Genomic DNA, 27974 nt, shown 5'->3' on the forward strand with positions numbered 1-27974 from the left:
CGTCGCGTAAATGAGTGGAAACGGCACCTGAATACAGTGGGAAAGGAAGTGTCGCTCCTTTACTGATAACACCGTTTTACCAAATACGTATGTGAGTAGTTTGGAAGGCGACCTTCTTCATTCTGAGCGGATTCACAATCAACTCTTCTCCTGGAAGCAGCGGTGGCAGGATTTTCCTCAGCTGGTTTGCTAGCAAGACCGCCTGACCGGGCTCTCGCTATAAAAAAAAACACAACTACCCAGTCAGCCGTTTAATATTTTGCACTTCTAAACGAGTTATAACGGCAAGTGAAGTTTTAAACGCCTTATTTCTTGACCTAATTTAACCGTAACCGTTTGACTGCTTTAATTCAACCGTAAAGCCACATTATTGTAATCTGGCAGCTAACTGCACGCGCTCTAAATAATCTAACCGATAAATGTCTCCATGACAACGTGTGTGTTGTAGCATTGAGCATCAGTGTTACACATCTGAGTATGTAGCATGTTTGCTCCGTGCTGAAGAGGATGTTTATACATCACAACCTGCTGACAGATATTAGGTAGCTCACAGCTGGATGGCGACGCATCGAGGTCCAGTATGAAACACGATACATCTGCGCTTCAGTAACCGCGACTGGAGGCTCATAAGAGAGCCTTCATTATGTGCGATAGCTGTGTCATCGTCCTGTCGATCACCTCCACTATCCGAGACTGAGATTTAGTGGCTCTTTTAAACACTCGTGATCCAGTAGGTGTTGCGCAATGGCGGGTGTTGGGGGCAGTTTGCTTTCGCGGGGTCAGCTGCCGTCTGCATCCTCCAACTCCTCACCCACTGATCCTAATGCCCGGGGCTGCTCCAGCGGGGACTTCATGGACACCTTCGGCATCTTCCTGCAGGGCCTGCTGGCAGTGGTGGCCTTTAGCACCCTTATGTGTAAGTATAGGGCATCTGTCTTCATGTAATGAGAATTCTGTTTTCTGAATGTATGTTATAGACAGTGTTGGGTGTAAAGCATTACTAAGCATTAATGCATTACTTACTGCTATTTAATTACTTTTCCCTTGAAAAGGTAAAATAAGGGATTACTCTTAAATTTTCTGTAATTTAATTAGTTACTTTTGATGTAATTGCATTAATACAATTCTAGTGAATTAAACTTTACGTCTAATGTTAAAATGTTTTAATGAAACCTCCCTTTAAATACATTCTTCAGTTAAAGAATAATTTATGCAATTTTATATTATCTAATAATTTGTAAAGAGCTTATAAAATGTGTAAAGGAGTCCCTCCGTCACACATACAAATGATCTGCTGTGTGGAGATATGGTTCTGACACCTGTACCGAACTGTGATGGGCAACAGACAATGAAAGAAAAAAACTATATGTGTGAACATTCTGTCCTTTTTAAGGGTCTCTTCTTTCTGTTTTTGGTTCGTTTACATGTCTTTGGTCCATGTTGCGTTCATAGATCATTCAAACCACACCAGAGTTTGTTTAGAAGCGGACCAAGACCCATCTTTTCAGCGGTCTCGATCTGCTTGTTTGGTGCACACCAGGGTTTGGATGGCAGCGTTCACACATGCTCAAATGAACCGTACTAACCGAGCAACCGCACCAGGGTTCGTTTTAATCGAACCAAACATGACAAGTGTGAACACACTCTTAGGGCGGGTTCACACTTGTAGTTCGTTTTGTTTGGTTCATTTGGTCCGGACCAAAAAAGAACAAAAAAAAACCCATTAAGTCCTGGTCCGATTAGCGTTCAGATTGGCAATTTTATCACTGAACCAAAACATGCCGAACCTAAAGGCATAGGGATACATCACAACCTGATTGGTCGGATTTTATGACGTATTGCTTATTTTGAGATGGGACTTGCCAAACAATGCTGTGTGCTGAGGTAAATGCGGTGTTGTGTGTGCGTGGCCTGCATGTGATGGTATTTTGGCCAGCTGGGAACTCATGAAGAGCTTATAAAATGTGTAAAGGAGTCAAAACACCGGCGGGAATCCATCCGTCACACACACAAACGATCTGCTACGTAGAGATGCACGTGGTGATGGGCAAACTCACGACTATGATGAGAAAAATATTTTTTCTTTTGCTATTGGGGCAAATGGGAATGCAAAAATTATATTTGTTGTTGTTTGTTCACCACCACCATAGAAGTTAACCTAACTTCTGCTTCTGAGAAACCCTGGGAATGTGAAAAGGGTGCATCAACAAGCGATTCATAGTCCTTGACTCGTCCTACTTTTTCTGATAATCCATTACAATTGGATGTAAGAAAAGATCTGTTTTTACTTCCATTGTAATCATGACTTTAAAGGGACTTCCAACAGATCAGATTGACTCATTGAAGACTTGAAGGTTTGGTTCCAGAGGCAGGCAGGTCACGGCATGCAATGCTGACACTGACTGAGACTGTGTGTGAGCACATTTACAGGGTTCATAACAAACCCCATATTGTATTTTCTTTTGCTTCTGATTGGCCACACCATCTCAGATGTGTTCTTAAAATGTGTAGGCCATTCACAGACCCTTTTGGACTCTCACTGACATGAAAGAACCTGCATCAGAAAGACTAAAGGGCTGCCTGTACCAAGAACAGTAACGGTAACCATAAAGTTTTAAAAATCACTCTAAATTGAGTCAACTTCAACAAAAACAATAACAACACAGAGAAAAGATATCATTGACTTTTCCAAGCACTGAGCAATTAAAAACATTGGGACTTGTTGACTAATAATTGCATGGATTTTGTTTATCTTGATTTGATTATTTCTACGTACAGGAAAAATTCTCATGAAAAATGTCCACCTAATTCACAACATTTGTACGCACATAATGGTAACAAATTTGGTGTATTCTAAATTATTGACCACATGGCCAAGGTTAATCATGTCCATATAAGGGCTTATCTGCATAACGCTTCCTTTACAGCAGCAAACATAGAATTACTGGATTATATCTGTGAAATTTCATTAAATGTGAAGTTTTTAAAACTGAGTTATAGTTATCGTTCTTGTGATGAAAGGACCTTAAAGGCTTAGTTCATGCAAATATGAAAATTCTGTCATTTATTACTCACCCTCACGTCGCTCCAACCCTGTAAGACCTTAGTTCATCTTTGGAACACTAATTAAGATATTTTTGATGAAATCCGAGAGCTGTTTGGCCTCCGATAGACTGCAACACAATGACCACTTTCAAGGCCCAGAAAGGTAGTAAACACATCATTAAAATAGTCCATGTGACTGCAGCGATTCAACCTTAATGTTATGAAGCTACGACAACATTTCTGGGCCTTGAAAGTGGTGTGGCCTTGTGTTGTAGTCTATCAGAGGCCAGACAGCTCTCGGATTTCTTGCAGTTTTGGAGCAACACGAGGGTGAGTAATGACAGACTTTTTGATTTTGAAAAATGAAAATTTGATGTTTATCTGCTTACCCCCAAAGCATCCAAGATGTAGGTGACTTTGTTTCTTCAGTAGAACACAAATTATGATTTTTAACTCCAACCGTTGCCGTCTGTCAGTCGGATAATACATGTCAAGACAAATCCAAATTAAACCCTGCGGCTCATGACGACACATTGATGTCGTAAGACACGAAACGATCGGTTTGTGCGAGAAACCAAACAGTATTTATATCATTTTTTACCTCTAAAACACCACTATGTCCAACTGCCTTGCACATCCAGTTAGTGAGTTCAGAAAACGCGATCTGATAACAGAAGTGATGTCTCGCGATTTGCTTCAATGAGTGCGAGACATCACTTCCGTTGTCCCTGGTGCTAAGCAGATAAACATCAAGTTTTCTTTTTTGGGTGAACTATCCCTTTAATAACTCAATAGGCTAGATAAAAACATAAAAATTACTACAGCAGTCCAATAGAACAGGGTAAATTAGATATGTATGAGATGTGTGAAATTTTAAGTTGAATGCCATCTACTCTCAGTGGTTATGCAAACTTTATTGTAAAGAGTTGGAGATGGTGTTCAGGAGACACGCAGTTAATAGCTGTACACAAACAAACAGCCATTGTGTGAAACAGGCTGTCCTTTATTTGTGTGAACCATCGGGTCACGTTTGGCAGCTAGGGTGCTGCACTAGCGGTTTCCACTGCTCAAAAAAGCAGCAATTCTCACTTCTTTAAAAGCAACACTTGCAAGCAACTGCAGTCATTTTTATCTTTATTAATGTCTGATGCCACTTTTTTTGTTGACAGGATAGTATATTTAAAAGTTTAAAATTCAGTTCATACACCTCTTCAATGAGCTTGATTTTAATTTCCTAATTTCTTTAATTAAAGTGTATTTGCCATAATCTTATATTTCTCAGAAGAAAATCTCTTAAAGAATATTTCAATTCATTTGCAGTTTTTTTTTTTTTTTTACAGGTTTGTTTTTGCATTTGAGTGTAGGAAGCTCTTTAAACCCATGGTGAAGCAGTTCCTCATTCATCTCTTCCCCTTTCGAAATGTTAATGTTATGCACCATTTATTGACCTGTGTTTTTGTTGCACTATATCAGAGAGATCCAACAAAGTGTTTTTAGTATCAGCACTACTCTGATGTGGCAGATGTTATTGATGACCACATTTTTCCTGCTACCAATATGAAAGCTTCGGTTTCCTCTCTACAGTGAAACGCTTCAGGGAGCCCAAGCACGAACGGAGACCCTGGAGAATCTGGTAAACCGCCATTTTGTGTCATTAGCAAGCACTAGATTCTTAAACACATGCACAGTCAATGCTGCACTCCACTGACCTGAGATTCATCTAGCGGCCCTCTGTAGCCCTTAACGGTGAGTTCTAACCAGGTCTCCTTCCTCTCACCGCCCCCTCCTCCCCTTCACCTCTCTCAGGTTTCTGGACACCTCTAAACAGGCCATAGGGATGCTGTTCATTCACTTTGCCAATGTCTACCTGTCTGACCTCACAGAGGAGGACCCATGTTCACTGTGAGTCTGTGTGCGCGTCGTTGTAAATGTTCCCCCCACACATCGTTGTACTTCCCACAGTGTTTTGTGTCTTTGATTTTTACATATTTATAATCGGCTGTGGTCAGTAACCAACTCTCTGTGTTGTTTCCATAGATATCTAATCAACTTCCTGTTAGATGCGACACTGGGCATGCTGGTGATCTATGGTGGCGTGAAGGCCGTTAGCGCTGTGGTTGAATGGAGACAGTGGGATTCGCTGCGTTTTGGAGAATATGGTATGAGCCTTAACCTCAGTTGTTTGGAGTATATTAAAAGTCCAGTGGGAACCGTGATTTTATTATGGACTTGACACTTCCACTGAGTTTGTTAATGTGAATGTGGCCTCATATACAGAGAACGGGCCTCAGACTCATGGATGGGAAATTGACTCAGTCCTTTTATTCCTAAGCATTGTCTGATTTGAGTTCACTGAATGAAACTCAGTTGGAATTACGATAGAAATCTTGTTCTTTACAGACTATGATAACCAAATAATCAGTCTAATCAATGACTTGGACAGCGTTTTTTGTAAAGGCGCTATAATCTCATGAACTTGAACTTATTTAGATGAGCTTTAGAGGAAATCAAGTGACTATTGAAGACTAAAATGCGCATTTGTTTGTAGAAAATATGTATAAATTACTTTTTTCAAACAACCAACTTCAACACCATTATCTTTTTTGACCAACAACTGAACTGCACATACAAGGTTATTGGATCTCATAGGAAGCGAGATGCATTTATGATGATTTATGAAGAAATTTGCATTTTAAAGCGGCGATTCTCAACTTCTTTCATTCCAAGGCCCCCCATTGCCCACAACAATATTCAAAGGCCCTGTGACTTTCTAGTCTTTGTGATTTACTTGTTTGTACTGGATTAAAGGATAAGTTCACTCAATTCAAATTTCCTGATAACTTACTCACCCCCGTGTCATCCAAGATGTTCGTCAGTCTAAAAGAAATTAAGGTTTTTGAGGAAAACATTCCAGGATTTTTCTCCATATAGTGGACTTCCAACGGTTACCAACGGGTTGAGGGTCCAAATTGCAGTTTCAGTGAAGTTTCAAAGGGCTCTACACGATCCCAGCCAAGGAATAAGGGTCTTTTTAAGGGTCTTAAAAAATGTTTAAAAAAAATTACTTAATCCTTTTAACCACAAATGATCATCTTGCACTAGCTCTGCAATGCACCACACATTATGTAGTCACATTGGAAAGGTCATGCGTGATGTAGGCGGAAGTACTAAGCAAGTGTCTACAAATCGAATGTACAAAGACTAAGTCAAACAGCCTTTACCCAAAAAAAAAAAGGTAAAACAATGATTACCGACAATTTTAAAGTTAAAGGAGAAAATTAGATGGAGTTTTTCGCTTGACCGTTCCAACGTGGTTACGCAATGCGTGGCGCATCGCGGAGCAAGACCAGTTTTTTTGGTTAAAGTATATAATTTTTTTTTTTTTTTTTTTTTTTTTTTTTTGAAAATGTCATCATTTTGTTAGATAAGACCCTTATTCCTCAGCTGGGATCGTATAGAGCCATTTGAAGCTGCAATTTGGACCTTGAACCCATTGGTAGCCTTTAAAGTCCACTATATGGAGAAAAATCCTGGAATGTTTTCCTCAAAAACCTTCATTTCTTTTAGACTGAAGAAAGAAAGACAAACATCTTGGATGACATGGGGGTGAGTAAATTGTCAGGAAATTTTAATTCTGAAGTGAACATTCTTCAAAGATAAGGATTTTTGGTCCCACTTTATATTAAGTGGCCTTAACTACTATGTACTTATTGTGTTCATATTAAATTGCAAAACACTTTTGCTGCTTTTGAGGTGGGATAAGGGTAAGGTTAGGGAAAGCTTTGGTGGTATGGGTAGGGTTAAGGTTAGGGGTAAGGTGTAAGGTGTAAGGGATGGGTCAACAGTGTAATTATAAATGTAATTACATGCAGGTGTTTTTAAAATATAGTACAAAGTACAATGTAAAAACATGCATGTACACTAAATGATTAATTTAAATGTAAGTACAAAGTAGTTAAGGCCACTTAATATAAAATGGGACTGGATTTTTTTACTCACAATTTCTACACAATATAATTTTAATTTTCAACAATCAAAATATTGCCTTAACTAGAAAATGTATATTCACTATTAAAATGCCCCGATTTCATTAATTTACATGACTTTTCAATGTCTAGAAATCACTCACAAAATTAGGCTTCCTCATATATCTAGCTTTTTCAGGACAGTGAGAATCCAGGTTCTTTAAAGAAAAACTAAGTTGTTGAGGGGTTGAATTGGTTGCAGTCCGTAGCTTTTTTTTGTATTCAAAATTTACAAAACTTTATATAGTGAGTGAGTACAAGAAAACAAATAAGAAATTTTATTTTAAAACATTGTAAGTCATCTCAAGGCCCTCTTGAAAGTTTGCTGGGGCCCCTTGATTGAGAACCACTGTTTTAAAGTGTTGTATTATTTGTAATGTTTGTATGTAGGTGAGCCGGTTCAGTGCAGCGCCTGGGCAGGTCAGTGCGCTCTCTACATCCTCATCATGATGTTTGAGAAGGTCATGATCATGCTGGTCCTCCTCATCCCACAATGGAAGAAGGTCAGTCAGGTGTCCAAATTCTAATGGTTTGTGGTTCATCTTCAGAACTTACTGACATATCTGAAGAAAATGTATTATCATATATCATTATAGCACTGATTTAATAACTTGGTTAAATTAATATTCCACCCAAAAATATCTGAATCATTGTAAACAACTTGCGGTCTTTTTAATTTATCCTGATTGTAATGTATTTGTTTTGGTATTTGTGTGTGTTGGACAGCTGGCTACACTCAACCCCATAACCAACCCTCATCTGGAGTTAGCTATCGTCATGCTAATTGTCCCGTTTTTCGTGAATGTAAGTGACAATCGCCCTTCATGTTTCACCACTGTTTCAAAGTTTTGGGTGAGTAAGATGTTAGAAAGAAGTCTCTTATGCTCACCACAGCTGCATTTACTTGTCAAAAACATAGTAATTGTGAAATATTACAACTTAAAATAACCGTTTTTAAATTGATATATTTTAAAATATTTTTTAATCCTCTGTCAAAGCTGAATTTTCAGCATCATTACTCTAGTCTTTAGTGTCACATGATCTTTCAGAAATTCTAATATGCTGATTTGGTGCTCAAAGATATTTATCAGTGGAAACAGTTGTGATTCTTTAATGAATAGAAGTTCACAAGAACAGCATTTATTTGAAATAGAAATCTTTTGTAACATTATAAATGTCTTTACTGTCACTTTGATAAATTTAATGCATATTGCTGAAAGTATTTTGGTAATGTCATCCTTGCATTGGTAATTTTGATGATATTGTGCATTTTTATTGTAGTGTTTTGTATATATTTTTGCTATGTATTTGTACCATATCAATTTTTTTCCTCACTGATTGTTTCTTGTCTAGAGAAGTATTGGCAGCTTTTTCCAAGTCTAATAATTCATCAAAAGTATGATGGGTAGATCTGTCTTTAAACACATCTGTTTTGTGTGTATCCAGGCTCTGATGTTCTGGGTGGTGGATAACTTCCTGATGAAGAAGGGCAGAACAAAAGCCAAGCTGGAGGAGAGGGAAGCAGGAGATGACCCTCGCGGCAACAGCAAAGTTCGCTACAGACGGGCAATGTCACACGATGACTCTGAATCAGAAGTAAGTTACTCTTGCTGAACCAGTTTGAAGGGATAGACATAAGGAAGAAAAAAATACTACCAGCTGTTAATTGAATAAAACTTTTATTAAATTAACCACATAATTTGTGACATTAGCACCAGCAACGTGATCTGGTCTAAATGATTCAATCACTTTGACCCAGGTCACACTCAGTTTTGTAACTGTTGCATTTCTATTGGAACTTAGATGATTTATATGTTTTAACCACAAAGTAATACATATTTGCTCAAAATAAATTACAACTGATGACAAATTAGAACGTTTAAATGGAATGTATAAAACTTTCAAAACAATTAAAGTCTGGACAAAGGAGACCTGATACTGCTTCTCAAATATCTTTGAATGACAGCATTCATATTTTGGGTTTCCCCTGACCCACAGTGCCAAATTTAAAATCATTCCTCTACTCATGTCCTAGATGGTGCATCCCTTTTTCACCAAGTACATTTGCATGACCATTACATGCGTAGGACTGTTCCTCACTTTTTCCCCAACACTTCAAACCTGAAGCATATGTAACCATGGGAAGTCAGTAATTTTACAATCTAATGAAGCAGTTGTACCTTCAAGAATGGGCTACACAGACCACAAAACATCCAGTAATGAACTCTGGGAACACTTGATTTTCCAAGGAAGACAGAGTGTTTTCTTTGGAGGATTAACAGAATTCAGTATGTGGTTTCCTGATATTTTCTTGCTACTAAATTTTTTCAACACCTGTCAGCAGTGATAGATTTGACAGAAGGCAAGTCATTTGAGCAGGAGACAGTGAGAACAGCAGCCACTTTAGTGTAGCATTTCCATCCACACACACCATGTAGGTGTCAAATATTATAGTCAAGTGATTATAGTCCATCTTTCTCACTTGTAAAGGGATGAGCAGCTCAGTCAGAATGCAATTGAGAATGTTACCTATTTTACATATTCATGATTGCAAGGAGAATTCCACTTTTTAGGATGAAATGTGATCACCTGCTTGTTTTTAAAGATGATTAGCTGAACTGTCTTTGTTTAGCGCTCTTCCTCTTCTGCTGGTCAGATCCTCTTCTCCGCAGATGATGAAATGGAGGATTCAGATGGTGACGACGATATACGAAGAATCACAGGGCTCAAGCCTGTTAAGAAAAAGAAGCACCGTCTTGGTATTCCCGTTTGAATTCAAATCAGTTTGGACTTGATGCCTCCCTCGTTCCCATGACCCCAACTCATTTACCAGAGCACAGATCAGCATGTGAGGGGCATGATGACTAAGTCTATGAATTGTGGGGTAACGGACCCAGGCTCCAGTGTAAACACACGAGAGGACCCTCTTGACATTACCAGAAAGATTTTTGCTATCCTATGCCACAGATGATTGAGGGATCAATCATCTGACCAGCCTATTGGGAGATGATCGGACCATAATTTCAGTCTGTTATTTTGCACATTCATAATTCTGCTTAAACATCATATGGTTCTGCAGTGGATATACAACCCAGCTACATCTTATTGCATCTGTCTAGCATTTGAACTGATTAAAAAAAAAAAAAAGTCTAAACCTGTACAAATAACATGCTGACATAAGTACCTTTAACCATATGCATGTGATCGATTACACTTGGACAAACTGTTCAAGGTCACTCATATTTGGTTCCTAAACGTGTTAAGCGTGGCTGCAGCAGAGAGTTTTGTGCACATCAGCTGTGAGGAAATTGTGCTGATAAATGTTGCAGAAAACCATTCGTCAGCAGTGTTATGAGCCGGTATTATAATACAGTTGGTACGGTCTTGCAATGTCTGTTTTGAACAGTTAGGCAGCAGCAGCCAAATTGACAAGGTACGAAATTCCACGGGTGGCTGTTTCATCACACTAATCTGATGGCTTGTCTTGCCATTTGGTTTTTGAAATCTGCCTCAATTTAGTGTGTTTTTTCTGCCATTAATGTTTTCCCTGTATTTGTTTTTTTGTGGCCTATTAAAGGGACAGTTCACCCAAAAATTAAATTAATTTACTCTCACTCATGTCATTCCAAACCTGTATCCTGTATGACACTTTGTTCTGTAGAACGCAAATTATATTTTGAATGTTGCAGTCCAAAAACATCATTGGACCCCATTGTATACACACAAAAAAGATTTTCTTTTTCCAAAATGTCTTTTTTCACAGAAGAGTGAAAGTCAGAGGTTTGGAAGAACATGAGGGTGACTAATCTATGACGATTTTCATATTTGTGTGAACTATCCTTTTAAATTTTCATTTGCTACTTATTGCAGGGAAGATGCTATGTTACAGGATGTAACCTCTTACACAGTTTGGTGTTGCATTGTGGTCTCTGTGTGTGGTATTACCTTCATTGGTTTTTGTCTTTAAGCATCACCCCTTCACCTCAATTTAATATTTACCATTAAAACGCTAAGCCAGTGGGTCTTTCTTCCAAATACATCATCCACTCTTGCACTTTTCTGCTCTATGGGACATTTGATTTTTATTCCAACACTAAAGCACAGATATTTGGAGAATGCATTGCATCATGCATTCTCTGCAGAAATTTGAAACAGACTGCATCTGTCAGATTATTTGTAATCTTAAATGTGAAGGGGAAGATGCCTGTAGGTTTAGAGTTGGAGTAAATGAAATTGGGAGTACAGGACCAATTGTCTAACTGACATTTAATGGACCAAGTTTGTGGGAGTACTATGTTTGCACACAGTTTGGGTTTGTGTTTTACAGGGATGAATTGAAAGCAGGTTTCTGGTCAGGCCTGCTGGATGAACATGATTACTGATAAGGATTTTGTCCAGGTGGAAATGTAACTGCCTTTCCCTCTCCGGGTTTGAATCTGACCATTATTAGAGCGTGATCTTGGTTACGTTTGCAAGAGAATGAAACAAATTGGACGTGGAGAGGGGTTTTAAGTACTAAACAATATTAGATTATTTAGAGTTACTGACAAATCATGAACTGATGTATGCTTTTTCAATAAACAAGTGTAAAATCAGCTATTTGTGTGTGTTTATTTCATGATTTGCAACTTTTCTTCCACAGCTTGTTTGACATGCATTTATCACTTGAAAAATAATGGTTCCTGACCAGGAAACTGAATCCTAACCACTGGTACACAAGGGAGTTGTCTAAAATCTAAAACATTAAAGGCCCTTTAAAACCAAAAATAAGTAATAAAAATTCTAATTGTATTAGAATGGCAAAGTCCACAATACAACCAAAATAACAACAACAATTATACAATCGCTCTGGGAAAGAGTCTTCTAGCTGATGAACTACAAAAACATTGACAGCCAATGCTCTTCATAAGTTATTGTATATTAGTGTGGATGCTAAAATGGTTATAGTTATTCTTGGTGTGAATAGACCTTTAATATTATTCTGGATTTAACTTACTTTATATCTTCCTCCTGAATGATATCAGGCACATGGGTATCATCTGTTGGTTCCTCTGAGCTGTATGATGTCCCCTCTGAGGAATCCTCCATTCGTGGCCTTTTAATTGGCGTTAATGTGAATGAAGATTCGGATTTGACTGGAAAGTCCTCATCGGAGCAGGACACACTAGCACAGTTACTCACAAGAGGTTTGACTTGAATTGCTGATGTTAAACCACACAAAAGAGAAAATCAATTTGGTGAAGCTCAATGCAAAAATTAATTCACAAGTGAACTTCTAGTTGAAAATGTTACCTTTACTCCTCCGTTTTGGCTTTTTTTGGGTGAGTACTGCTTGGACCGCCACACTCTTCAGAACCGGAGCATTACATTGGCAGCCCACCTCTCGTGTCACTGGCTGTTGGAGAGATGCAGCAGTATAGCTATAAGGCAATGCAAACATTCTTTCTAAAGCTCTTTTGTTAGCAAGCAACATAATGGTGATCCATGGACATTTTAAGGTTTAGACATTTTCAAATGTTACCTGTACAACCTACATTGTTTGAATAAGTCACCATTGCACTTTTGTATATTATTGTGGTACATAATTTCAGATTTACTGACTTTCTTTCTTAAAATATTTTGAGAAAGACATGTTCCAGTGTTTTTGCTCCATATAATGGAAGTCAATGGTAACCAAAGCTGTTTGGTTATCATCATTCTTAAAAACACCTTCTTTCGTGTTCAGCAGAAGAAAGAAAGTCATACAGCTTTGTAAAATCATGAAGGTGAGTATGTAAACAATGAAAGAAATTCCATGTTGGGTGAACTGTCGCTTTAAAGACATAACGAGCGTGATTGGTCGTTCTATATGTCAGTCAGACTGCCACTTCCGGTCTAAGTGGGCGGTTTTTCGACAGAATAAACGGCGATGTTGACCAAGCATAACTACTTACCTTGACACTCGGCGTGGGACCAACGGTGTATATCGTCGGGATAGCCGTATCTATCAAGTTCAGAAAGTCAGCGAAGCCCATTTGGTACTGCTGTAAATTTGTGAAGCATGCTGGGGCGAAATGGCTCGCACACAAACGCGAGCTATCCGATATTCCTCCTTCCTCAAAATGCAAAAATTCAAGCCAGCGGGCACGCAGCCACTGTACTTTGGGGAAAGGGAACAAGGTATTGTGCGGATAACAGCCCAAAACGCACCTTTTCACCATATCTGTCGCTGGTTCTGCTCACTCACTCAGTGCTTGGAAATCCGACGCTTGTGACCGTGACGCGAACAGGTTCTTTTCGACTTCGTTTGAAAGAATCGATTCGAAAGATCCGGTTCAAAAGACTGTTACGTCACTCAGCAGAGCAGACAAGAAAGGCGGAGAGCTTGATGGTTGTATTTTGATCTTAATGTAATGCCTCAAACTTCTGAAGACAATACTTACTCGTGCGGGAGGGGAAGCGCCTACAGTGTACAGAGAGGGAACGGCCGTGTCTGCTAATGTAAGGTAGCATGTTATCCCCGCAGTAACCATCCCCAAATTGGTGAAGGATTCATCAGTGAAATGCCTGTCACAAAGCCGCGAGCTGGTACAAATAGCCCCCTCTTCGAAATGTATAAACTCCAGCCACTTCCTTCGTAACCAGTTTGTGGTTGGGAAACAAAATAATGTCCGTGCGTTAGAACAGCCAAATACACACCGACGAACCATGATTAGTGAAGAGAAGCGAGATCATTTATTGGGAGGGACACTGTCGTTCTAGAGAGCATCCGATTGGACAAAAACATGTGTAGTGCTGGATGACTCATCAATATTTTGCCTCGTTTTTCCTGGAAGAGGAAAAGACTAATTTTTAAACCTGTTACTTCCCAGAGGGGTGATTTAGATGTAGAACAAAGAGTTGATCATATAAACACAGATAAAGTTGATCATACAAACACACATCAACTAAATTTTTTTCCCCCCAGACAGGGTCTATATAGTCTGGTTAGTAACTGACTACATGTTATCTGGATTACGTAAATAGATTCCAAAAAATTAAGTACTTGTAATTAGATAATATTAATTTTAAAATACTTGTAATCAGACTACAGTTACTTTATTGATTACATGTTATTACAATGGCATTAAATTATTCATTGATTCTCCTTGCTACTACTTTTTTTACCTTTCTAAAAAATAAATAAAAAAAAAAAAAAACACACACAGACCAGCCAACCACTTTAAGAAGTGTTTTCTCAACACTGCATATCTAAGCTTCTAACAAACACATTAATTATTATTTGAATTATCACTCGGTGAGTTATTTAACCAAATATTCCTGTCTCTGGAAGGCTCGTCTTTCAAACACATTAAAATGTACAAATTCACATAATTTCATATTTACATGCAATGCAGGGATTCCCCTACTTTTGTCAGCAGAACCTCTTTAACCTCATAGATTTACTTGAAGCTCCCCCTGAGATTTTTAAGCAGTCAATAATAAAAGTAGATAATTTATTTTAATTTTACATTGTTATAATTTAATTACTTAATAGCTTTCCATTTAATTCACGAACCCCAGTCTTGAAAACATTGATGTGATATTTAATGCACTTCATGTTGTTGATTAAACATGAAATATATTTTCTTTCTCTTTGTATTTTTGTAATATCTTATTCAAATCAATATGATAAACGAGTTAGGTCAAAAGTAAACAAAAAGTAGTCAGATTATATTACCTTAAATGTGTAATGTAATGGATTACACTACTACTACTAACTACAATTTTTGTCATTTAATTTGGAATCAGTAACAGACTACAATTTGTACATTTTCCCAGCACTTGAAGCTTCACTGAAAGGTATCAGCAACAAAGGTTTCAAAATGGGCAACTTGCTCGTTGCCACTGTTCTCTCGTGGCTAGTGCATGGTCTTCACACAGAAGAGCGCTTCAATCTTTTGCTCAACGCTGCCGCAGAGACTATTCATTCCAGTGAAATCAAAATGCACACAAATGTGTCCCTGCGCTTGATATACAATCACTGATAAACATCTTTGGTTTCAATGAGAAAAGATAGATAAATACTAGGGCGGATTACAGCCCTAACTGACACGCTTGACAAAAATTCTTCCACCAGACCATTAGGACACACGAACACACGATCACATGCGGCTCTATGTATTTATTAACGGACTGTAAAAACTCTCAGGACAAAAAATTGTAATGTTTTTTTTTTTGTGCATTTGTCATTGTACATTTCTGAAATAGCCTTGCATTAGAAAATTTATATATACACAGTACAGTCCAAAAGTTTGGAACACTAAGATTTTTAATGTTTTTAAAAGAAGTTTCGTCTGCTCACCAAGGCTACATTTATTTAATTAAAAATACAGTAAAAAACAGTAATATTGTGAAATATTATTACAATTTAAAATAACTGTGTACTATTTAAATATATTTGACACAGTAATTTATTCCTGTGATGCAAAGCTGAATTTTCAGCATCGTTACTCCAGTCTTCAGTGTGAATGATCCTTCAGAAATCATTCTAATATGATGATTTGCTGCTCAAGAAACATTTATGATTATTTTCAATGTTGAAAACAGTTGTGTACTTTTTTTTTTTCCCAGGATTCCTTGATGAATAGAAAGTTCAAAAGAACAGCATTTATCTGAAATACAAAGCTTCTGTAGCATTATACACTACCGTTCAAAAGTTTGGGGTCAGTAAGTATTTTTATTTTTATTTTTTTTGAAAAATGAATACTTTTATTCAGCAAGGATGCATTAAATCAATCAAAAGTGGCAGTAAAGACATTTATAATGTTACAAAAGATTAGATTTCAGATAAACACTGTTCTTTTGAACTTTCTATTCATCAAATAATCCTGAAAAAAAAATACTGTACACAAATATTTTGTACAATTGTACACATTAAATGTTTCTTGAGCAGCAGATCAGCATATTAGAATGATTTCTGACAGTACACCATTTTGATATTATTAGCATTAAAATTTGATTGGCTGTTGGAGGCCACGTTTTCTTAAGTATCTGAGTCATATTAGAGGATCTGTTAGGATTGTCCACCAAAGAAGATGCATAACAATTTTCAACTTCACAGATCATACCATAGAGTACCTCAGAGATGATGTGTTTTTGTATGCAAAACCCGGAAGAGAGTTAGCATTTTAGGACTACCGGTTCCATCGCCATTTTAGGACACCCCGTTCCAAAGTCTATGGGTTTTTTGAATGAGTTTTTGCTAAATCGCCTGAAATAAGGTCTGTGGTTCACAAAGCCTCTAAATATTTTCACGTTTTGATCTGTGACATAAGACACACCAGTTATAACCCACTTGTGATTTTTTTTAAACCTTTATTGTGTCTTAAAAATGGCGGTTGCTAACAAGTTGCTAAAATGGACTACTTCCTTTGGTGGACTTTAGACGTCATCATGATAAACAGGACATTTGGACGGCATTTCTCATAAAAAAAAAGTGGATAAGTATTCATACACCGCACAGATCATAATCAGCGAGCATGGTTTTAAATAAAGTTTGAGGAAGCTTGGTGGTGGTGACGTTGATCCACGACCATGGTGTGCTGTAGTCTGTTTATAGCCTACTGTTAGCCTTTTATATCTGACGACTTTATTTAGGCTTCAATGTATAAATGTTGTGTTAACTTTATCTTTTAAAGATTATCTTAATAGACAAATGTAAAAGTGTCATAACCCTTTGTTAAACACAGAGATTATTATTTGTGATTTTCCAAAAGTCTATGGGAAAAATGCATATAGGCTTTCGATCGAGGGAATCCATGCACTGCTAACTTCCAGGTTGGCCTACAAAAACATCACCCCTGGCCTGAGGTACTCTATTAAGGAGTTATAATTATTTTTTAGTTGTAGCGCCCCCTACTGGAGGAATTGTATGAAACTGGGTGTGCATCCTCAGAATCTCCTGTTGTTTATATAAATACAGCTTTGCCATCACAGGAAGAGATTCCATTTTAAAATATATACAAATAGAGAACAGTTATTGTAAGTGTAATAATGTCGAAATGTTACTGTTTTTACAGTATTTTTGATCAAATAAATGCAGCACGTGAGCATAAGAGGCATTTAAAAAAAATCTTTCTGACCCCAAACATTTAAAAAGTAGTGTACAATCACAATGACTGAAGAGAAAACAGTTTCTGAATATCTATTTTTATTTCGCACACATGACGATGGACCTGACTCATTCACAAACACTGACTCACCACCCCAGAAAAGTGTGTAGTAGTGATTTGGTTATATAATCTCTGTGTGTTAACATCATGCACTTTTGTCACTACCAATTTATTTATTTACTCAATTAAGCATTACAGTTATGAATTATATTGGTTAATGTTCTAAAACTATCTAGTTTAGATTGATGTATATAGGGTTGACAGTATCAGCTGTCAAAAATTACCTTATTCTTACATTTACATCGGCAATGCCTTGATTTTAACTTGTAGCAACAAAATATATTTAAACATGATACATCAATGAAGCAGGAATAGGAGAATGTTTTGTCTGTAATGTGTTCAGCTGTTCATAGTAGTCATACTCAGAAAGAGGCTTTCTGACCCTGACTGCTGAGCTAATAATATATAATGATAAGAGAGAGGGGGGAGGGGGCATGCTGAGCTGGTAACAAGGGTATAAAAGAGACAGGACGAAAAGACAAAGTACACAACTTGTCCAGAAACCAGACCGCAACCATACAGAATGTCTCAGGTGAGATGTCTTTACTCATTAGAAATAAAAGTATATGATTCTGTAACTAAATGCTAACTACAGCAGACGTTTTTCTTTTTAAAAATGATATTTCTATCAGCCAGAGGTCAAGAAGAAGAAGCGGCCAGTTGTAAAAGAGGAGGATCTGAAAGGAGCCCGCAGTAAACTGGGGCTGAAAGGAGAGGTCAAGAGCAAGACATATGAGGTCATGGTCGAGTGTGGTGAGTTTTCCGTCATATCCGAGTTTTGACTGTAAATAATAAACAAACTAGCTGTTAAAGTTGATTAGATTAGGGATAGTCTTTGAAAATTACATATAGAAATCTGACAACTTTCAAATTGAGTCAGTAGAACTTTGACCATTTTTACCATTATTTTGATTACTGTACAAAAATTGTGCTGGGATATTGTACTATTGCATTGTATAACACAATGATAATAATAATAAACAATTATTGCATACTATACAGTAGTATTGTTAGCATTGTTTTTGTTGTATTAATCTTTTGAGTTCGCTTTTATTTTTATATTTTTAGTTTGTTAATTTTTGTAATTTCTTTGTGTTTGTCATTTTAATACTTTTTTTTTTTTTTTTGCTATTTGGGTTTAATTAGTTTTTTTTTTTTTTTTCAGTTTTAGTCTTTATTTCCAGCTAATATTTCAACCTATAATTTTATTTTAGCTTTATTTTAAATATACAGAAATGTTACAGAAATGCAGTCAATAATTTTATACCTTAAAACTCATCTTTAATAACCAAAACTAAATATTTAAATGTTTTTTCCGCTGTGAAAATTTCTTCACGCCTTAAAATAGCCTGAATTTAGCATACATGTATTTATGAATATGCAATTTTTTCCAGCTCAGACTACCTGATCTCTAGCAAACGCTACACAATGGCAAATATTGGTTTAATTCACCCATATATGTTTAAACCAAAACTGATTCATAAGATTCCACTGTTAAACACGAAAAATCAGCTGAAATAATGCTGGCTTCAGCAAGAGGAAACACCATGGATTAACAACCTCGTAGCTCACCGACTGTTGTGATTTGTTTTGCACTTCTCGGCCACCGTACTCTCTACAACGCCGGACACATGTGATTAGCCTTTGGCTTTTTCAAACAGCTAATAATGTGTTGCTAATGTTACATTGTTCCCGTTCGCCATCTCAGCTGCCTTCTAACAATCACCATCATTAGAAACACTTTGAACATCACAGAAAGTCGGTGGAGAAAGGAATATAGTTGATCATAATAGTAATATACATCATACACACTACGTTGCAAAAGCGTGGATAAACGCGTCTTTTGAATACACGACACTTCTACATCATCTATGATAACACTGGCTGAATTATTTGGCATTTGACACGGTAAACTGATATAACACAAGAAAAAGAGGCTTACCGGTGCATCTTCTGCACGGTGGTTGGCGCTGGCTGTGTCCCCAGAGTAAATTGATGGAATCGCGTTGGGCTTTAATATAAGTTTACTAGCAAAACCCAACTTAGTCATAATAAAATTTTCAAAACAGTTCTCTGGGAAATGCCTGCTGCAAACATAGGTCCTCGATGGAAGTTTAGCAGGGACATTACAATTATTCCCAATGAACTGCACCCATTTAGATCGGAGTTTCTGATCATTTGGTAATATATGAAGGCTCACCATTTGTCCTTTCTGAGCTTTGCATCCGACAACAGAACACGTGTCAGCCATCAACATGAAAGTAGTGAAAAATATCAACAGAAAAAAATATACCGGGAAAACCTGGCTTCTCTCGAGACCCCCTGTTTCACAGTTAATGGCCCCGCCCCACACGTTGACGTGCGGGCTATAAAACTTCATTTTCTCCACAGTTAGTCTTTAATACTTTTAGTTAACGACAATAACAATGGTTTTAGTTAACGAGTCTGTTTGTGTGTGTTGTAGAGCGCATGGGGAAGGTGGCGCCGTCTGTGTTCAGTGGAGTTCGGTCTGGAGGAGAGACGGTGCTCGAGAAACCCAAACCTCCATCAGGAAGCGTGTTTGGCAAATGATGAATGGACAAATGCTCCGATAGCGCTAGAGGACGGTTTTGGCATCCGCGTCATGAATTAACCAACTGTAACGTGGATACTGATGTTGCATATTTACAAGTAGCCTATTAGTGTATGTTTTTATACTGTTTGATATTGCTATATGTTTCTCTCAAATTGTCCTTGAAAAATGTATGTGCTAGTTTCTAGTGTCATGTTTTCTATACAAAACATTTCCTAAATGCATCAGTGAGTCGCCGAGTATCATTTCTCTTTCGTCCCGTTTATGACCAAGTCTGTCATTTCAAATCACGTGAGCAAATATTACATCACATTGTGGTTTAGTACACACAAAAAAGTGCTGCCTGTGCAAATATGGGGAAGGAGGGTGAAGTACAAATGAAAACTGATGCTCATTAAAGGATGTAACTACACGAATAAGATTTCCTTGTCATTTTGAAGGTAAAATTATATATGGGTGGTTGTTCATTATATCCCGACAGTTTTAGATCATACTCTAATCTGAGTGTCATCAGGGAAGAAACTCCCACAGCTGCTAAACAGCCAGGGATATTTACATCAGCTGGTGAAGAAACAGAAGCCTGCTTGTACATCAGTTTACCTGACATTTCACTGTAACCTGGATAAATAAAAACCTTCACAGTAGGGTGTAATCTGTGTAAATAATTTGTAAAAGTTTTACATAACTTTTAAAGGTTTTTCATTTACTCACATTGATGGCATCCCTGATGTATATTAATTTCTTTCTATACCTTACACACACCTATTGTTTATTGATATTGATTCATCCAGAAGGGTAGTATAAATTACTGTCTCGATTGTTGTGTGTGCTTTTTCAAACGTCAGCCGAGAAGCACGCATTCACTTGCATTATATGGACTCACAGAGATGGATTACTTTCCTAAAGTTCTATCCATATAGTTTTTCTCAATTGCTTTGGCTTGATTCTTGAATGAAAACTCACTTTATTTATTTTTTAAAGTTCAGATCTCTGAACGATTAGTTTGAGCAGTTACATATGAGCAAAATGAAGATGTGAATGTGTATTGAAGGGGTGGATTCTGGAATCCACTGCCGCTTCAATATATATTTTAAGTTATTAATCAACATTTATATTTCTGTTAAATTATTTGAATGACTTCTTCAATGTATGTTAAAGGATCTATTTTCCTCTGTACCTCTCACTGAGAGAAAAGAACATGTTATCAGTATGTTTTGGAAAGGTTTCCTGCTCAGAGCAGAGCTCAGATCAACTTCAGCCTTGAAGAAGCTGTGAATCATGTGTATCTCTGTATGTGTAGGTGCAGGTAAGTGTTCTGTGCAGGTCCTTTGTACTGGTGGACAACTGGCACTCCGCTTGAGACCAGCAGATGCCATGTTATGACCCCAAAAGGACATCCAGTACCTAAATCCAGGGTCCCCTCGTCATCACTGTGATGAAGGGACATATGTTTCTTACTATCTGTCCACGTGTGGAAAATTTCTAATCTTGTCTATTTTTCTTAGCCAATCAGAATCATCCAACCTGAAGTAATGACGTAGTTGACTCTGTTAGAGTATAATTATTGAGAAAATGTGATTGTTCGCAGAGCGGCCTACGAACTCCTTGGGAGACTTGAAGCTGGCTTCTGCTGATGAAACTGCAAACTATTCTTCATTAAATTTTTCTTCAATTTATTAATTATTTTAAACTTTGACTCCGGGTCTTAATTAACGTATCTGGTTTCAAGGGTCTTAAACTGTTTATCCCCAACAGTATGGTGTAAGGGGAAGACATCAGAGTGTGTGAATATGAACAAGCAACTGCATTTTCAGTTTATATCTAACATTTCTACAAAAATAAATGTACTGTATAAATACAAATGTTCACTTTATTTTTGTGTACTATGCACTAAAAATGCTGGGTTAAAAACAACCCAAGTTGGGTTGAAAATGGACAAAACCAGAGACTGGGTTGTTTTAAATGTTTGCCCAACATGCTGGGTAGTTTTATTTAACTCGTCTATTGTTTAAAATTACTATATGTCTGGCTTAAAATTAACCTAAAATAGGTTGGAAATTAAAAGTAGAGACAACAATAATAATCAAAATGTGCACATTTATTAATAAGTAATTTAGTACATTTTTATTGTTTAATTATTATTAATTAAACGTATTAATGATCATTTATTAAACATATGAATAAATCTTCATTTCCAATTCTAACATACTTTGGGTTCATTTTAAATCAAGCAATACAGTCATTTTTAAACAACAGTTAAGTTAAAAAAAACTACCCAGCAGGTTGGACAAACATTTAACCCAGCCACTGGGTTAAAACAACCCAATCGCAGGGTTTGTCCATTTTCAACCCAGCTTGGGTTGTTTTTAATCCACCATTTTTTAGTGTAGTATTGACTTTTCCCAGTAAATGTTTACCTACTGCTGAAATCTGTATCTAAAAAGCTCAATGATACATAAGAGCATTCAGCAAAACACAAAACTGTCAACAAAAAATAGATATATATAGTGAACATTTTAGCCAGTGTGGCTTACACAATGACCAAAACACTTATTATAGTGGCATTGGCCAATTTGCTGACAAAATAACTAGGTTTTTGGAGAGTTACTAGATTTTGCAGACATGCATTAGAGTTCTGATGTTCCAGCAAAAATGTTGTGACAATTGCACTTATAGGTTAGAGAAGATTTAGACCAAAGTGTCAAAGTGATTGAGAAAGGGTGCAATATCAGAAGGCCTGCAAACTTTGATACACATTCACTGAATGTTGTACAACTAAAAAAATCTTAGGTAACATTTAGGTTTATAAATGAGCAAAGATAATATAAAAAAAAAAAAAATAGCTGAACTGTCCAAGTGTGCCAAAGCAGACAACTGCAAATTCAGGTTTGACTAAGGAAGAATGAAACTTATTATTGTAACAAAAGAGGAAATACTACAATATATGCATCTACAATATACTTTTTCTAGTCCACAAATGCCTTGATACAAGTAAAAGAATTATAATAAAAAAATCATACCATACAATTATGATAGATCCTGTTCAACATGTGCCTGTGTTGTGGTTCAACTTGGTACTGTGTCGACAGATGCAGCAGCAGATTCGTCGAATGTGATTTTCCACACTCGACGAATAAACAAAACTGTTTTTCGCATTATTTGTAATTGTTAGTATCATTATTGGACTGTGTATTTCACAGTTTAAGTGAGAGTTTTGACGTGTTCATGTTGCGCCTCGCAAGCCACGTCCACATTATTTTGAGACATTTGTTTCAATTGAGTTTCATTACAGCGCTGGTTTATAGGCATAGGCAGAGTTTCTATGTATATTTATGGTTTATTTAGGTAAGGTGAGCAGCAGTATCACTGTGGTTATACACTTATAAAGTGACATGTAATTGATTGTTTAATTATGCTGCTATTCACAAAAATTGAGGGAAAATTAGGTTGCTGTACTTCAAGCCTTCGCATCTTCAGTGGTTATAACTACAGCCTGTTCCTAAATTCATATTGAAAACAAAGTCATTACACTCTTTAGGAGCATTTAAAGAGAAAACTGCAAGTTATTCACATTACATTCAATGTTTTATGAGATCATGCCTTCCCTGGGAATCAAACTCCTGACCTTGCTAGTGTCATACTTTACTATTTGAGCTACATAAAATCGACATTAAATAAAGTAGTGTTTATTTAGGGGCAGTCCTGAGGGCTGTTTCATAAAAGATGCTAAGAAAAGCGAGGATTAAACTCCAAAACCTGACTTGAATTAACCTAACAAATGAGTTTGGTCTAAAACGGTTTCATAAAAGGTAATTGAAGTTCATACAGTCCCGCTAATTCCATCCAGGTTCACCTAGTCAAGATAATTTCGTGTGTACGTTTTTTTTTTTTTAAAAAGCCCTAGAGGTCGATCATGGATCAAATCGATCCACCACAGGAAACGGCATACATTTTGTGCTATTTTATGCGTTTGAGACATGGTGTTTTCCTCAGTGCATAACTTACTTTTCACAAGTTTATTCTCCATCTGTAAATGTTTGAAAGTAATGAAAATATTTCTATTTTGCTGCTAAACTTCACATTGAACGAGCGCTGCTGCACACATGCGCGCTAAACAGACGGGACGCAATAGAAGCAATAATTCTAAAATATAGCCTACATTTCGCTAAAATATTTGATGTTGGACATTAAATGTGCCTTGTGTACAAGTTTAAACCTACAAGTAAGTGTATGTTTTTATGATAGTAACTGTAAATGGACTATTGTAATGCGGTAAATCAATATACTTTGGGACAATTACTGAGTTTAGATTCATCTTACCAATTAAAATTTAGTCTGTAACCATAAAGAGTACTACAGCCAAACAAAACCTGAGAGAAATGTAAAAAAAAATAATAATTAAATATTGGGCACAAAACATTTAGCCAGTTGGAATTCAGGTTGATTGGGACACTTTTTCCCAGTCATTTCAATAGAAAAAGTGTCCCAATCAACCTGAATTCCTTATATATATATATATATATATATATATATATATATATATATATATATATATATATATATATATATATATATATATATATATAGACCAGAGTATAGATTAAATATGTGCCTTATGCATGGTAGGCTATGACTTTATTGTGCTTTGACTACAGTGGGTAGTTCCAGTGTGGACAACATCCATACATGTCATTTCTGCAGGCTGCATATTACTCTGTCACTCTTTTCATAGCTTTTGCTGGCTCTGAAACACTCACTTGGTATTTCTCCTGCTCTTTGTCTAGCAAAAAAATCACTCATCACTTAATGAAAGCTTACAAATGAAGGCCTGATTGTTTCAGGTGCCTTGTCACAGTTTTATTGATTTTAAATTTCTGTGTTACTTTTACTATATTTTCACACTTAAAACAATGATTTGGTAATCCTCTTGTACTCTTCTGACAGTTCTCTCCCAAGTGGTTCCATTGTTGTCAGTATTAAGTCTGAGAATGATTCAGTGGGCTATATAACACTTTTAATTGTCAAGAAATTACTTTTCTTTAAATGTTTTGTTTCTCATCATACTTACCTTTTAATTAAAAAAAGCCTTAAACTTACACCAATATTTTTTTTTATTTAGCACTATTTATTTAGTAAATGTGTGTATTATATATTATATATATATATATATATATATATATACATAAGGTCAAATAATTGTATGTGAGAGAGTCAGCTGTAATATTGCGTTCCTATTGGTCAGTGTTAGAGAAGCTCAGCTTAGCCTGACAGTTAGCCTGCTCCAGACCAGGCTAGTTTCCCAGCATAAGTTGCCAGAGTAACTGAGTTTGAACTAATTTAAGTTTGTTTTATGAAACAGAATTCGCTGACAACAAGTCTGACTAAGTAAAATAAGCTTGGCTTGTTTTCTAATCTTGTTTTATGAAACAGCCCTCTGGCCTAACGCGAGTCAGACTGGTAACCGAAGGTTGTGAGTTCGATTCTAAATACCGGCAGGAAATGACTGAGGTGCCCTTGAGCAAGGCACCTAACCCCCAGTTGCTCCCTGGGCACCACAGCAAAAATGGCCACTGCTCCGGGTGTGTGTGTCCACTAACTTGGATGGATTACATGCAAATTCCGAGCATGGGTTTCCATACCTGGCTTTCACATGTCATTTCACTTTATTTTATTCATCAGCTTAATAGCATTGGTAAAGACTTTATTAACAAGCCAGCCCAGCTGCAATACAGGATGTAGTCAATATAATGTCTACTATTCTAACAGGTTACAGTCATAACCACATCAGATCAATCATAAATCCAGGATAGGCCAGGGGTTTTCAGACCTGTCCTGAAGAACCCACTGCACTGCATATTTTGTATGTCTCCTTCATATAACACACCTGATTCAACTCATTGTCTCATTAGTAGAGACTGCAAGAGCTGAAGACACTACACACTGATTCTTGAGAAGTGGGACAAAACAGGATGCAATATTGAAAAAAATAAACCTTATACTCATGCAAATTAAACTACATTTATGTATCTTACACCAGACCAGACCGCCTTATATATTCAACTTAGGACGAAGCATTTGAACTACGAGTGTTTTTACACTTTCTTGCTAAGTTGAATACGGAAGGCGGTCTGGCGGAAGCTAGATTTTTTACTTCATAATGTGTTGAATATGGATTTTTTTTTTAAAATAAAAATGCATCGCTTAACGTCAGAAGGACTTTAAAGCTTAGGAGCATCAGGGTAATAATTAATTTAAGCCTTATGGTCCCTCAACACTAACTCTGTTAGAAGTGAGGACTATCAATTCACAAAAGCAATATATGCTGTCAGGTCACATATTTAGTATTTCTACAATATTAGAAAAACTAAATACTATTTTATATTTGATATAATTAAAAATGACTTGAAAACCACAAAAATATGAAGACTTCATGTTGAATGTCAACACCGTCAGACAGAAAATCTGGTGTTGACACTGACGGTGTTGACATATTAGACATGTCTTTCACAAAACAAATGGAGTTCATGTAGTAGCCATTTTGTTTTCTCTGTTGATGCTAGAAGCTAATAGAACTTGCTTCAGGAGGAAAAAATGATTACAAATTTCAAATAATTTCCTCAGAAATTGGAAGAGGGTGTTGACATATCATGGTTGTGACACAGGAAATATTAACATTAGGATTTAAAATATTCTAAAACCATAAAACTTACTAAAGCCTGTCTGACATTGATGTACTCTGCAGAGGTGGAATGTGGCAAGGGGGTCCTTCAGAGTGACAGCTGCCCCAATATTTCCTGATTTTATTACATTTTAATAAATGTCTGATGGCGTTGACAAAAAGTGGGGACACAAATTTGAAATCTCATGCATGTGTCAGTGACCTTGCTCTGACATAAGATATTATTAAGTGTTGCTTTTGATAAAACAAGCTTTTTTTATCATTAAAAAACATGTTTATCCATTTCATTACATATGAATAATTTAACCATTCACCAAGTGTCATACATTTGATATAATAGAATGATCATCCCTCATAACATTTAAAACAAATTATTTTTAAACCTAATAGCAGTTACAATTGCTGGACATGTTTTGTCCCATCTCTCAAGAATCAGTGTACAGACACATATATCTGCCTGTGATACACTAGCGATGCTAAAAAAATACAATTTTGCTCTGAATATGCTCCGACAGGTTTAATCATCATGTTAAGGGGAGCGCGTGGTTTGTGGGCGTGACAAGAGAGCATGCCATAGTAAACTTTCTTTAAATGGCGTCAAATAGTTAGGAAAGCGAAATGAAAGCGGTCCAATATTCAAACAAAATGTTCATAAATAATGAGAAATAACAGCTTTTAACCTGTACTTCCTAGAATATCTCATGCGACGAATCTGTCGATGTGGAAAGTCAGATAAAGTTATCTGCTTGCACGCGCATGTCCCTAGTTGATCCATAACAATTAACCGCATCGTGTTATTACATTGTTTGGTGCAGATTTTGTACTTAGAAAAAAAACGTACAAAACACATGCATTTTTATACAACAACACGATAAGCATTGGACAATGACTTAGTAACTGGTTAATTTAAACTGTCTGCTCCTAAAACTGAAAGATTAGTGTTGGGGATAAAATCTCTGCAAAACCAACATACACAAAAATAAAGAATATTTCAACAAACACTTACCAAAGTTGTGGATACGATGACGATAGGTTTAACAGGAATTGGTACAGCATCTTTGTTTAAAACAAGGCGATGTGCAAAACCGGATTCTACCGATCCCAAATTCACAAAGCTCTCCGGTGTAAAATGTTTGTTGCAAACATATTTCTTATGTGTGTTGGTAGGCCACAGCAAACCTGCCGCCTGCACCCAAAATTGAGCTCTTGCGTCGCGGGGAAAAGCAAACAATACTTTTGTGTTGTTGCACCCAAGAAACGCACACTTACGAACCATGTCGCTGAACGACAACAGTGAGGGTTAAACAGACAAGAGAAGTGAGACTTTCTAATGTATAATACGGCGCAGTGCTTGGATTGAACGAGTTCTTTCTCGTGAATAATGTGGAAAAACGCGCAGAAACTGATGACGTAACAGCGTACTCTACAACCACGACAGCCAATCACCACTCCGAACTGAC

The 27974-nt window shown here is 36.7% G+C and overlaps 3 protein-coding genes across 7 annotated transcripts; 2 read left to right on the forward strand and 1 right to left on the reverse strand.

Moving 5' to 3' along the window:
- Positions 1–11714, forward strand: stimate (STIM activating enhance). 2 transcript variants are annotated; one of them, XM_067388304.1, is made up of 8 exons: positions 1–916; positions 4630–4678; positions 4852–4947; positions 5083–5204; positions 7461–7573; positions 7797–7874; positions 8517–8666; positions 9703–11714. In XM_067388304.1, the coding sequence occupies exons 1-8, from the start codon at positions 745–747 to the stop codon at positions 9841–9843; spliced, it is 921 nt and encodes a 306-aa protein (XP_067244405.1). In that variant the 5' UTR covers positions 1–744; the 3' UTR covers positions 9844–11714. The 2 variants fall into 2 exon arrangements, with proteins under 2 accessions (XP_067244405.1, XP_067244406.1); XM_067388305.1 differs by having other exon boundaries at positions 9727–11714.
- On the reverse strand, positions 8680–27964 carry LOC137021609 (uncharacterized). Of its 4 annotated transcripts, none has more exons than XM_067388307.1 (4): positions 27521–27964; positions 12363–12465; positions 12067–12271; positions 8680–9802 (listed from the first exon to the last, which is right to left on the reverse strand). In XM_067388307.1, the coding sequence occupies exons 1-4, from the start codon at positions 27788–27790 to the stop codon at positions 9760–9762; spliced, it is 621 nt and encodes a 206-aa protein (XP_067244408.1). In that variant the 5' UTR covers positions 27791–27964; the 3' UTR covers positions 8680–9759. The 4 variants fall into 4 exon arrangements, with proteins under 4 accessions (XP_067244408.1, XP_067244410.1, XP_067244407.1 ...); XM_067388309.1 differs by lacking the exon at positions 27521–27964 and adding an exon at positions 13493–14098; XM_067388306.1 differs by lacking the exon at positions 27521–27964 and adding an exon at positions 19206–19721 and having other exon boundaries at positions 8682–9802.
- Positions 17657–20059, forward strand: mustn1b (musculoskeletal, embryonic nuclear protein 1b). Its single transcript, XM_067388311.1, has 3 exons — positions 17657–17795; positions 17896–18016; positions 19728–20059. Exons 1-3 carry the CDS (start codon positions 17787–17789, stop codon positions 19832–19834), a joined length of 237 nt encoding a protein of 78 aa, XP_067244412.1. The 5' UTR covers positions 17657–17786; the 3' UTR covers positions 19835–20059.
- Positions 27965–27974: the final 10 nt, after the last annotated feature.

The sequence above is a fragment of the Chanodichthys erythropterus genome, chromosome 6 (genome assembly GCF_024489055.1).
Source record: "Chanodichthys erythropterus isolate Z2021 chromosome 6, ASM2448905v1, whole genome shotgun sequence".
Classification (NCBI taxonomy): Eukaryota; Metazoa; Chordata; class Actinopteri; order Cypriniformes; family Xenocyprididae; genus Chanodichthys; species Chanodichthys erythropterus.